Here is a 12,798-nt window from a genome sequence, read left to right on the forward strand (position 1 = left end):
AAATTGGGTATGTGTTTCAGTCTGCTCAGACTGTCATAACCAAATAGCATACACTGGGTAGCTTAAAAAACGGAAATCTATTTTCTCATAGTTCTGGAGGTTGGAGGTCCAAGATCAAGGTGCCAGCATGGTGGGGTTCTGGTTGAGGGCTGTCTCCCTGGGCTTGCAGCTGGCTGCCTTCTTACTGTGTCTTCCCATGGCAAAGAGGAGGGAAAGCTCTCTCTGCTCTTCTTATAGGGCACTAATCACATCATGAGGGCCCCACCCTCATGACCTCAACTAACACTAATAACCTCCAAAGGCTCTATCTCCAGACACCATCACTATCAAATTGGGGGTTATGACTTCAACATATGAATTTTGAGGGGACATAAGCATTCAGTTCATAGCAGTCTACATATATAAATATATCTTATAAATGTACTTACTTTATCATATTAAATTTCTTGGTAAGTATTCACTTTATTTCTTTTTTTTTTTTTTTGAGACGGAGTCTCGCTCTGCAGCCCAGGCTGGAGTGCAGTGGCCGGATCTCAGCTCACTGCAAGCTCCGCCTCCCGGGTTCACGCCATTCTCCAGCCTCAGCCTCCCGAGTAGCTGGGACTACAGGCGCCCGCCACCTCGCCCGGCTAGTTTTTTGTATTTCTTAGTAGAGACGGGGTTTCACCGTGTTAGCCAGGATGGTCTCGATCTCCTGACCTCGTGATCCACCTGTCTCGGCCTCCCAAAGTGCTGGGATTACAGGCTTGAGCCACCGCGCCCGGCCCTCAATTTATTTCAATTCAGAAGAAGTCTCTTCTTAAGGGGAACTAAACACCAAGTATTATCCCAGTTGTTTGTGATCAAATATGAAAATTTAATCCACAATAAAGGAAATAGGACATGCTAATTCTAATGTAAGAAACAATTGTGTGTATTTTGGCAGCTCCCACAACATTATATACAACCACTGAAGAATGATCATGGATAGATTGGCAAATCTAAAGAACAATTAATAACAAAAATTGAAAACATCTCTACTAAGATAGAAAATAATTATGTTTTCTGTTGTTTCTTGAACACTGTAAACTTCAGTAACGATTTTCATTTGGCTGATGTTTCTTGGTTTTTATTATCTTGCCTTTATCAAGTCTGTTTACTTCATTTTTTCCTTATAAGTTTATTGGACACAAGGGGGTTTTTGTTTTATTTAATTTGCTTATCTTCTCCCCAAACTCAATACTCTTTACTACATATATTATATTTTCAATAAAATCCAGTAACTAAGAATTTTGTTTTTAATTAAATACTCTTAAAGCTGGGGTATGGGACAAGGAATGTAGTAAATACTTGCCAATATTCATACACCAGCCAAACAGAGACAGCTGGGCACTATAGCTGGAAGAGAGTTCATAACTATTGCCTTTAGATTAAAAAACAATGACAGTTCGGCCAGGTGCAGTAGCTCACTCCTGTAATTTCAGCACTTTGGGAGACTGCGGTGGGCGGATCACCTGAGGTCAGAAGTTCGAGACCAGACTGACCAACATGGAGAAATCCCGTTTCTACTAAAAATACAAAATCAGCTGGGCATAGTGGCTCATGACTGTAATCCCAGCTACTCAGGAGGCTGAGGCAGGAGAATTGCTTGAACCTGGGAGGCGGAGGTTGCGGTGAGCCAAGATCATGCCATTGCACTCCAGCCTGGGCAATAAGAGTGAAACTCTGTCTCAAACAAACAGAAAACAAAACAAAACAAAAAACCAACTAAACAACGACAACAACAACAAAACAATCACAGTTCTCAGGAAAATATAAATTAAGTTAAACACTTGGGCTTATCACGTGGTCTTAGAAGGAACTCATAAATGTTATTATTCCCTTTAATAGATGCAGGAGTATGAACATTGAAAACCAAGGAACTGGGACCCTTTCTTCTCTTCCAAAAACTATTGTTGAGCACCTGTGTCAGACACCCAGCATACTAAGATGAATAAGATAGAGCCTCTGTCCTTAAGGATCTGATGTTCTAGTGAAGAAGACAGATTAACAGGTAATTAGACTATGGTGTAACAACTGCTATAATTAATGTAATCTGGGGCTACTTGGGAAACACAAAGGATGGGACTTAATTCAGACTTGAAGAGTCACAGAAGACTTCCTGGGAAGGAGGTGATACCTAAGTTGAACTTTGAATGACACATAGTTGAAGGTGGGGTGGCAATGGTGGAAATGAGTATTAGTGGGTAGCCAGCCACAGGCTTTGGAATATTAAGATCAAGATCTTTAAAACTTTATGTTTTGGTCCACACAGGCTTTTACCTATAAATGAGTCAAAACTGCCCCTCTGTAAAGTATGCTGCTGAAGCACAGAGTTAACATCACCATCCTCCAAGCTTGATATGTACTCCATCATAAATTATCAATGATCCAAACTGCGTCTTATCATGTCTTTTTAAACTCTGCTTATAAAAAGACTAAAATTATTTGCTTATTTTTACACACATAAGCATTGAGAGAGATTCTTTCAGTTGTGATGGATGAGGCAAGGCAACCACTAAAAGAAGACTGTGAAGCATATTCTTCATCTGGTACAACTTAGCATAGAATAGGCATCTATTCTATTTTGGAATACAACAGGATCTTATTTCATTCTTGCTATGTTTATCATATAATGTTATCATACTTCACTATAAGAAAGAGGAAAACATTATGTTTTTTAAAATCTACTTAAAGAGAATAACAAAACATCAAACCTCCAAAACTTTCAACTATGGTCTCAGAGCATAGTGTTTTCATTCTTCTGATAATAATTATAAGATTAAAATTGACCTCATTTCTTATATTTACTAATATTAACCTTAGCTAAAAATAAAATGATAAGGTAGATTTCACCTAGTTTTCAAAGAACAATTGGACTATTGAGTACAATATACTTTAAAAATTTGCAAACAAGAAATTATAGCTGTTTTTCAAATATATTCTGCTTCATATTGTTTGTAAAGGTCTATTACACACATTCAAAAAAAACACTTCCTCCTTCTATTTAATGATTCTGCTGAAAATTGCCTACCATACTTCCAGGAAAGAGCACAAAAGATTTCTGATTGAGCTTTGTTCACAATGAATGAGGTGGGAGGTGATATGGGCCAAAAGACTCAAGGACGTAAAGAGCCCGAACATGAATTTTGAAGTTAAAAAGATGCTAATTCAAGTCTCAGTTCTTCCTTCAATAACTCTCTTTCTTCCTCTAGACAATAAGAGTAATAATCACTGCCTACCAAAATGTTTCAAGGTCTAAGTACTTTGAGAGATGTAAAACATCACAAATATACAATAACCCAGTATACTTATTAGTGGTGATGCAATAGCGTTTTCCTAGGAAAATGTGGACGATGACTTTCATGACATTCCCTTAGGTATTCTATTGGGTGAGTTGGATACTGGAATGGAAAAGTCTATAGGAAAAAAATTAGAGTAATTTAAATTGCAACTCACAGGGAGAAATCATAGGTCACCCAATGATCTCATAAATTCATTTCTTGCAAGATAATAGAGGGTCCCACTTGGAATGACTTAATATTTAACTCACTACTAGAAGGGCTCCTGTTTAATAAACGCCATGCATATAATATAGGGAGAGTAAAATAATTATTTCATGTAGTTATTTGCGGTATTCTTCACCTTAGCCAAATAGTATTTTTATGTGAAAATTATGTTTATTTTCTTCCAAGAAGGAAAAAAATGAACTTCTATTAATATAATTATTCTTTGGGTTTTCTCAAATATATCCTAAGATTAATTGCTGTGTACAATTAATCAAACAAACAAAATGACATGTTAGTACATCTGTACCCTCTATGCAACATGAACAAACCATTATGAAATTGTAATTTTATCTTTAAAAATCCTTTATGAAAGTATTCTCTCCATTTTTGCTTTGCAGCTCTTCAAAACAGAGAGGCAGATGTAAGACATTTTGATAACAAAAAAAGTGACTAATAGATTAGTGCTAATCATATGACTGCAGCTGTAAAACATACTGTGACTGGGTACCTTGGTACCTTTTAGGTATCTGTGTAGCATACTTCCAGAAGGGGACTGGAAGGATGGATACCAGCTGCTGACCACCTTCCTCTAGTGAAGGAAGTAAAAGTATGCAGGGGTAGGGAATATGACTTTCTAATTTTACCTCAAATGCTAAAGTTTTATTTGAATTTTTGGAATAAGTATTCATGTATTATTTATGTTAAAAAATAAATAAATAAAGAGACCAGCGCAATGGCTCACAGCTGTAACCCCAGCACTTTGGGAGGCTGAGGCGGGTCAATCACCTGAAGCCAGGAGTTTGAGACCAGCCTGGCCAACATGGCAAAACCCTGTCTCTACTAAAAATACAAAAATTAGCCAGGTGTGGTGGCAGGCGCCTGTAATCCCAGTTACTTGGGAGGCTGAGACACAAGAATCACTTGAACCTGGAAGGTGGAGGCTGCAGTGAGCCAAGATCATGCCATTTCACTACAGCCTGAGCGACGGAGCAAGGCTGTCTCAAATAAATAAATAAATAAAATAAAAAGTAAAAGAAAATAAAATAGAGGTGAGCCACAGTAAGCCATTTGTGACTATCTGCATCATGAATGCTGCTTCCTGACAGCAACTAGACTTCAGCAATGGCTATAAATGCTAACTTCCAAAGGCACATTAATCAAAACACAAATACCTCATAAATGTTCTATGAAGTATAGCTTAATTCAGTTATGATTGGAATGTGTCACACATGTTTGAATAGAGGATACCACTGGCATCCTCAAGTTCACATTCTCTGAAATGGCACAATGTAGTGCTCTGGGATGGAATGGGTGGATCAATGAAAGCAAGGCAGGCATGATTTATCCTATTGAGTCACTCCACTGCTCTAGGAACAATGCTCACCTTTTGTAACTTTTTTTTTTTTTTAAACTGTTTGACTTGTCTCTGAAAAACTCAAAGAAGACAAAAACATTTAACTGTTTACTCACTAAGTCAAGGCCAGTGCTCTGTAAAAAGTTGGCTGTTGCCCTACCCCCTAATTACCTTACAACACTTTAAGTCCTGACAGAGGGCCTGTCAGCAGATTTTCTTGACAATCCTTAAGGAAAAATCCTCTTGCTGTATTCACTTCATACAGAAGACAGGCTTGCAAAATGAAACATTTTGCAGTACTTCAGATGCTCGCTGTCTGGTGGTGTTGATAATGCAATTTTTTTTTTTTTATTATAGCAGCATTTATAATACTGTATCATTAATGTAGACCATCATGCCCAACTAACTGTATTTATCAACCAAGCAGACAATTTATGCATTCACCTGAACTGTTGAACCTTTTCTTTTACTATAAGGCTTAGAATCTGGCTACAGATTGATTTTATGCTAAATTATATTGTTGAAAGATGTCATGCTCCACTTGACACACCTACAAAATGTTTTTCACTGAAATAAAAGAAGGTCAGCTGATCTGAAGAACAGCAGTAATTATACGTAATTCACTAACATTTATCCTGTGTTTTAAAATGTCAAAGTATCTTGCAGATAACATGTAGATTTAAGATGAGTGTTTTTCTTTTTTTTTTAATAGAGTCAAATTCACATCATCTACAATAGCCCCCAAATAGAAATTTTGTTTGTGTAGGATTCACATTTTATCTAAAACATCTCCCAAATAAAAATGCAACCAGAGAGATAAAGCCTACAGTTATTTTTTTTTTTTTCTAAGAGAAGGAAAAAATCAATGAGTCTTGGTATCTCTAAATTGTATTCCTGAGCATGTGAATAACATCCCAGAAATGACATATGTTCTAAAGCCACTGGAAATTCTATCAAAATTGTGCAACACAACAGGTGAAAAGTTTTCTGTGGAAATATTTGTATAATAAACATGCTGGCTATTGTTTGGGCTACTCCTATGGGCGAAGCATCATCTTTCATAGCACAACTGAGCAGCATAACCAATATATGGTCTAAAATTACACACTTGGGAAACAGGCTGTATCTATTGACTATTCACAAATGTAATGAAAGTGATGGAGGAGGACACAAACAAAATAGAAATGAATTTACTCACTGTGTTAAAATTTGGAAAGAGCCCAACAGCAGAACTACTGTCCACTGGAAAAGACATAAATGGTTTGATATCCAGTGAAGGCTGCATCATCAGGGTAGGTGTGCGCACAAGAGCAGGAAGGGTAGTAGTGTGGCATGTACTGCCTGCCAAGAACAAAACAAAAATGAATTCAATTTCTTGCTCACATTCATCTCACTCCCAAACCTACAGTGTAAGACCAAGTCTGTCGAGCTGCAACCTGCAAGCAAGAGAGTTATGCTGGAAGTAAGCAAATTGCACAGGAGTAGTAAACACAATAAAAAGGATCTTCCTTCTCATTATCCAAGACAGTGATGCACAATGCTTCCCTATGCGCAAGGGCTGAGGGATGCTCAGACTCAGCCAGAACACCTAGTAGACAGATCCTACTGGCAGGTGGGTCAGGCAGAATGAGAATGTCCTGTTGGCCAACCCTTTGCCTCTGACTGGCCAACAGTGCAGGAGAGAAGAGGGGAGGAGCCTCTTGAAGCCGGACACTCCTTGCTATTAAGAATTACTGAATGGCTAGTGGACTGGTTTTATGCAAACCAGAGATAAATATAGGGTTTTTAACAAGAAAAAGAAAACTTGAACCCGTATAGTTCCTGTCTGCTCTCAAAGTTATGATTCAACTTATTCTCTTAAAAAAAAAAAAAAACTTTCTGAAAGTCGCTCTTATTTTGAAGTAAATGGGTAGTCTAGACATTGGATAGTTAGAGACTAAAAGGGTTGATTATGGCTTGGCTGCAGACAGGGTGTTTGGGGACAGGTAGTAGTTAGGACAGGGATTCAAAATTTTGACTTCAACTTTTTATTTCTAATTTGTTTTGTATTATTGTAGCAAATATCCCCTTTAGCAGCTAAATTAGCTGTCACCTCTATTTTTTTTGTCGACTATTTTTAAATTTTGTTTTAACTTTTGTGGGCACATAATAGGTACATACATTTATGAGGTACACAAGATATTTTCATACAGGCACACAATGCATAATAATCACCTCAGGGTAAATGGAGTATCCATCCCCTCAAGCACTTATCCTTTCTCTGCATTACAAACAATCCAATTATACTCCTTTAGTTATTTTGAAATGTACAATAAGTTATTGTTGACTATAGTCAGCTTGTTGTGCTATCAAATACTAGATCTTACCCATTCTAACTACATTTTTATTTTTTTAAATTTTAATTTAACTTTATTATTACTATTTTTCAAGACAAGGTCTCACTCTGTCACCCAGGCTGGAGTGCAGTGGTGTGATCATGGTTCACTGCAGCCCTGACCTCCCTGGGCTCTGGGGAGCCCCCAACTTTAGTCTCCCAAGTAGCTGGGACTACAGGTACATGCCACCACACCTGGCTAATTTTTGTGTTTTTTGTAGAGATGGGGTTTTTGCCGCATTGCCCATGCTAGTCTCGAACTCCTAGGCTCAAGCAAACCATCAGTCTCAACCTCCCAAAGTGCTGGAATTAAAGGTGTGAGCCACCACACCCAGCATCTAACTATATTTTTGTACCTATTAACCATTCCCACTCCCCTGCCCTCTTCCCGTCCTCTAGTAACCATCATTCTATTCACTGTCTCTAGTTCAATTGTTTTAATTTTTGACTCCACAAATAAGTGGGAACATGTGAAGTTTGTCTTTTTGTACCTGGCTTATTTCACTTAACATAATGTCCTCCAGTTTCATCCATGTTGTTACAAATGCCAGGATCTCATTCCTTTTTGTGGCTGAATAGTACTCTATTTTATATATGTACCACATTTTCTTTTTCCATTCATCTGTTGATGGACACTTAGTTTGCTTCCAAATCTTGGCTATTGGGAATAGTGTTGCTATAAACATGGGAGTGCAGGTATGTCTTCGATGTACTGATATTCTTTCTTTGGGGTATATACCTGGCAGTGGGATTGTTGGGTCATATGGTAGCACAATGTTTAGTTTTTTGAGGAACCACCAAACTGTTTTCTATACTGGCTGTATCAAGTTACATTTCCACCAACAGTGGAGGAGGGTTCCTTTTTCTCCACATCCTTGCCAGCATTTGCTATTGCCTGTCTTTTGAACAAAAGCCATTTTAACTGGGGTGAGATGATATCTCATTATAGGTTTCATTTGCCTGTTTTTGAAGATCAATGATGATTGAACACATTTTCATATACCTGTTTGCCATTTGTATGTCTTCTTTTGAGAAATGTCTTTTCAGATCTTTTGCCCATTTTTTAATTCAGGTTTTTAAAACAGACTTGTTTGAGCTCCTTATATAGTCTGGTTATAATCCCATATCAGATGGATAGTTTGCAAATATTTTCTCCCATTCTGTGGGTCGCCTCTTCACTTTGTTGATTGCTTTCACTGCTCTACACAAGCTTTGTAACTTGTGATCTCATTTGTCCAATTTTGCTTTCCTTGCCTATACTTGGAGGGTATTACTCAAGAAATTTTTGCCCACTCCAATATCCTGGAGAGTTTCCCCAATTTTCTCACATAGTAGTTTCATAGTTTGAGGTCATAGATTTAAGTCTTTAATCCATTTTGATTTTATTTTTGTATAGGGTAACAGATAAGGGTCTACTTTCGTTCTTCTGCATATATATATTCAGTTTTCCCAGCACCATTGATTGAAGAGACTGTCCTTTCCCCTATGTATATTTTTGGCACTTTTGTCAAAAATGAGTTCACTGTAGATGTACAGCCTTATTTCTGGGCTCTCTATTCTTTTCCATAGGTGTATGTGTCTGTTTTTATGCCAGTACCATGATGTTTTGGTTATATAGCTCTGCAGAATAATTTGAAGTCAGGTAATATGATTCCTCCAGTTTTGTTCTTTTTGCTTAGAATAGTTTTGGCTATTCTGGATCTTTTGTGCTTCCATATACATTTTAGGATAGTATGTTCTGTCTATGAAGAATGTTGTCATTGGTATTTTGATAGGGATTGCATTGAATCTGTAGATTGCTTTGGGTGGTATGGACATTTTAACAATATTGATTCTTCCAATCCATGAACATAGAATATTCTTCCATTTCCTTGTGTGTGTTCTCTTCAATTTCTTTCATCAATGTTTCATAGTTTTCGTTGTAGAGAATTTTTACTTCTTTGGTTAAGTTAATTCCAAGGCATTTAATTTTAGTTATAGCTATTATAAATGGGATTACCTTCTTGATTTCTTTTTCAGATTGTTTGCTGTTGGTATATAGAAATGCTACTGATTTTTCTATGTTGATTTTATATCCTGTAACTTTACTAATTTTGTTTATCAGTTCTAGTTCTTTGGTGGAATCTTCAGGTTTTTCCAAATATAAGATCATACCATCTGCAAATAATGATAATTTGATTTTTTCCTTTCCAATTTAGATGTCCTTTATTTCTTTCTCTTGTCTAAATACTCTGGCTAGAACTTCTGCTATCACCTCCTTAGATATGTAAGTTTATATCTTAGATATCTAAGATATGATGGTTTAATCCATGAGTAGAAGATTTATAATGCTCCTCTCCAGTAACAAGCATCTTTCTTTAGTGTATAACTTTCATGTAGTATAGATAAGTAACTGCTGGTGCAGGTAGCTCTCTGGGAGGCTGGCTCTGGCATGTCAGGCTTTTTTTTTTTTTTTTTTAATATAACAACTTTATTGAGGTATAACTCATATACCAGACAATTCATCTGAATTGTAGAATTCAATTACTTTTAACATATTAACAGAGTTGTTGTATTATTCCATTTTCATACTGCTATGAAGAAATACCTGAGACTGAGTAATTTATAAAGAAAAAGAGGTTTAATGGACTCACAGTTCTACATGGCTGCAGAGGCCTCACAATCATGGTGGAAGGCGAAGGGGGAGCAAAGACACGTCTCACATGATGGCAGGCAAGAGAGTGTGTGCAGGGCAACTGCCCTTTATGAAACCATCAGATCTCATGAGACTTATTCATTGTCACAAGAACAGCACGGGAAAAACCTGCCCCCATGATTCAATTACCTCCCACCAGGTCCCTCCCATAACATGTGAGGATTATGGGAGCTATAATTCAAGATAAGATTTGGGCTAAACCAAATCAATTGTAGAACCATCACCACAATCAATTTTAGAACATTTTCATAACATCTAAAGGAAACTCTTATCCATTAGCAGTCACTCCCCATTTCCTCCTAATATCCCTAGATCCTGGCAACCACTAATCTATTTTCTTTATCTCTAGATTTCTCTATTCTAGACATTTCATTTAAATGAAATCATATAATATGTGATGTGGTCTTTTGTGACTCACTTCTTTCATTTGACATAATGTTTTTGAGGTTTATCTATGTTGTACCACGTATCAGAATTTCATTCATTTTTTAGGCTTAATAATATTGCATTGTATGGATTTCCCAAATTTTGCTTACCCATTCATCAATTAATGGGCATTTGAATTACTCCCACTATTTTGCTATTATAAACAACGCTACTTTGAATATTCATGTACAAGTTCTTATGTGGATATATGTTTTCAGTTCTCTCAGGTATATACTTAGGAGTCAAATTTTGGAAATTGTTTGGTCATCTGGTAACTAAATGGCTTAATATTTTGAGGAAGTGGCAGGCTGTTTTCCAAAAGGTCTGAAACATTTTACATGATTACTATCAGTGTATGATTACTATCAGTAATCATTTTACATGATTACTATCAGTGTATTTTTCCTGGCCTGCCTGTATAGGACCACACAATAATTACATGCCTAACATCCCCTATTGACTTCAAGGAGAAATGAACAGTATGAGATAATGCTGCAACTATTAAAATTTCCACCAATCTTTTACACAATGTACCAGAGTCATTAAACTTTCTATTTCAATGATCCTTTTTTGGTGATGAATTTTCTTAATAAACTCTGCATCATATTTCAAATCGTTCCAGAACATTATTGGCAATAATGTTTAATGGACTGTCATACTTCATTTACATTGATCCTAAAAACAGAAGAGAAAAAAGAGAGAAGGGTGCCTGAAGCATTTATCTGTAATGGCAAGTCTTTAGGTCAGCCCCGTCCATTAGGGAAGACAGAGTAGCACTCAGCAAAAATAGAACCAGCCAAAAGTATAGATTGAGAGTAATGTTGTTGTTGTTGTTGTTGTTTTTCTGATGCTCAAGTAAATACTCTGATCTCAGTCTGTCATTCATATAACCACCCTGTATTTAATTACACATTACTCTTCAAATTAGGTAATGTTAACTTAACTTCAGTGCTTGTAGATCTAAGATGATGTATTATATAAATATATCAAATGTTGCAGAGGTACTTATTAAAATATTTATTTTACAAGTTTTACTTTAAACTCTTAGCTAAGTTAAAAAAAAAAAAAAAAAAAAACAGAGATATTGGCCGGGCGCAGTGGCTCAAGCCTGTAATCCCAGCACTTTGGGAGGCCGAGAGGGGCAGATCACGAGATAAGGAGATGGAGACCATCCTGGCTAACACGGTGAAACTCCGTCTCTACTAAAAAATACAAAAAACTAGCCGGGCGAGGTGGCGGGCGCCTGTAGTCCCAGCTACTCGGGAGCCTGAGGCAGGAGAACGGCGTAAACCCAGGAGGCGGAGCTTGCAGTGAGCTGAGATCCGGCCACTGCACTCCAGCCTGGGCGACAGAGCGAGACTGTCTCAAAAAACAAAACAAAACAAAACAAAACCCAGAGATATTTCTTATGTTGGCCCAATGGCCTATTTTATTATTACTATAGTCATTAAAAGTCTAAAGGAAGGTATAGACTAATTCTACTTAAAGCTGAATGATAAACAAATGTGTAATTATTTTGCCATTGCGAGTCTCCTGGAGGGAAGCAAAGTTCCTTCTCTAAGCCCACAATGGTGGCTCTGATAATACTGTGTAATACACAGCTCCCGAGGGCCTGGTGAGAGTCACTTTGTTCTAACAAACCCAAATCAAATAGAATGCAACAGGGAACTTCACAAACAGATTACTCCATCAACAAAGGTTGGAATGCACAATGATCCCCCTTAGCCAATCAAATCTCTATGCTAATAAAGACAAGGCTTGAGAACTACTTAGCTGTTACTACTCATTAGCATAAAAAACTTAGCAGCTGTTTACCATTTCATTAGCATTTTAATGATAGACAATTTGCCATGTTAAACACAGATTGTTTTAAAGTACTGGTAGAACTTCTGAATAAATATAAACTATATTTTCATTATTCCTTCACCTCAACCTTGCTGTTTTCACTTTTAAAACCTACTTTTTAATACTACTTCACCAGGACTTATTGCTTGTTTTTGCAAATGGTAAATAAATAGGGACAAAGTGCATTTTTTTGGACAAGTTCTTTCATGCTCTGATCTCTCTATCTTCATGTTTCAGATTTTGCTGCTGCTGCTGCTAAGAATTCTTTCTCCTCACCTCTGGGTGCCTGAAAGTCAGCAGGAGTTACAAGCAGAAATTTGACCAAAATGCATTGCACTCTGAAAGAAAATGCTTAATTTCTCTAAAAGTCAAGGACTTGCTAAGAAAAAAGGTTGAAAATATAATGATCAGGCATTTCAATGCAAAAGGTGATATAATATACCCATTAAGTTGCTATTCTCATGGGACAGAACCAACCTGTGACTTTTGTATAAACTATTTGGCAATATTACATAAGACACCTCCTATTTGTAGTTCTGTTTCAGAACATGGTATGTAATCTGGAATATATCATAAT

General features: G+C 36.9%; 1 protein-coding gene across 11 annotated transcripts in view; it reads right to left on the reverse strand.

Annotated features, from left to right (window-relative positions):
* Positions 1–12,798, reverse strand: part of ZNF385B (zinc finger protein 385B) — a 417,130-nt gene that overhangs the window by 97,741 nt on the left and 306,591 nt on the right. For all 11 annotated transcript variants that reach the window (XR_002516179.2, XM_009182538.4, XM_009182541.4 and 8 more), the window contains one exon: positions 6,080–6,222. Coding sequence is in view for 10 of the 11 variants with exons in the window: in XM_009182538.4 (XP_009180802.1) it covers positions 6,080–6,222 (143 nt within the window). In the remaining variant the exon portion in view is untranslated. The remainder of the gene's footprint in view (positions 1–6,079; positions 6,223–12,798) is intronic.

Source organism: Papio anubis, chromosome 10 (genome assembly GCF_008728515.1).
Source record: "Papio anubis isolate 15944 chromosome 10, Panubis1.0, whole genome shotgun sequence".
Classification (NCBI taxonomy): Eukaryota; Metazoa; Chordata; class Mammalia; order Primates; family Cercopithecidae; genus Papio; species Papio anubis.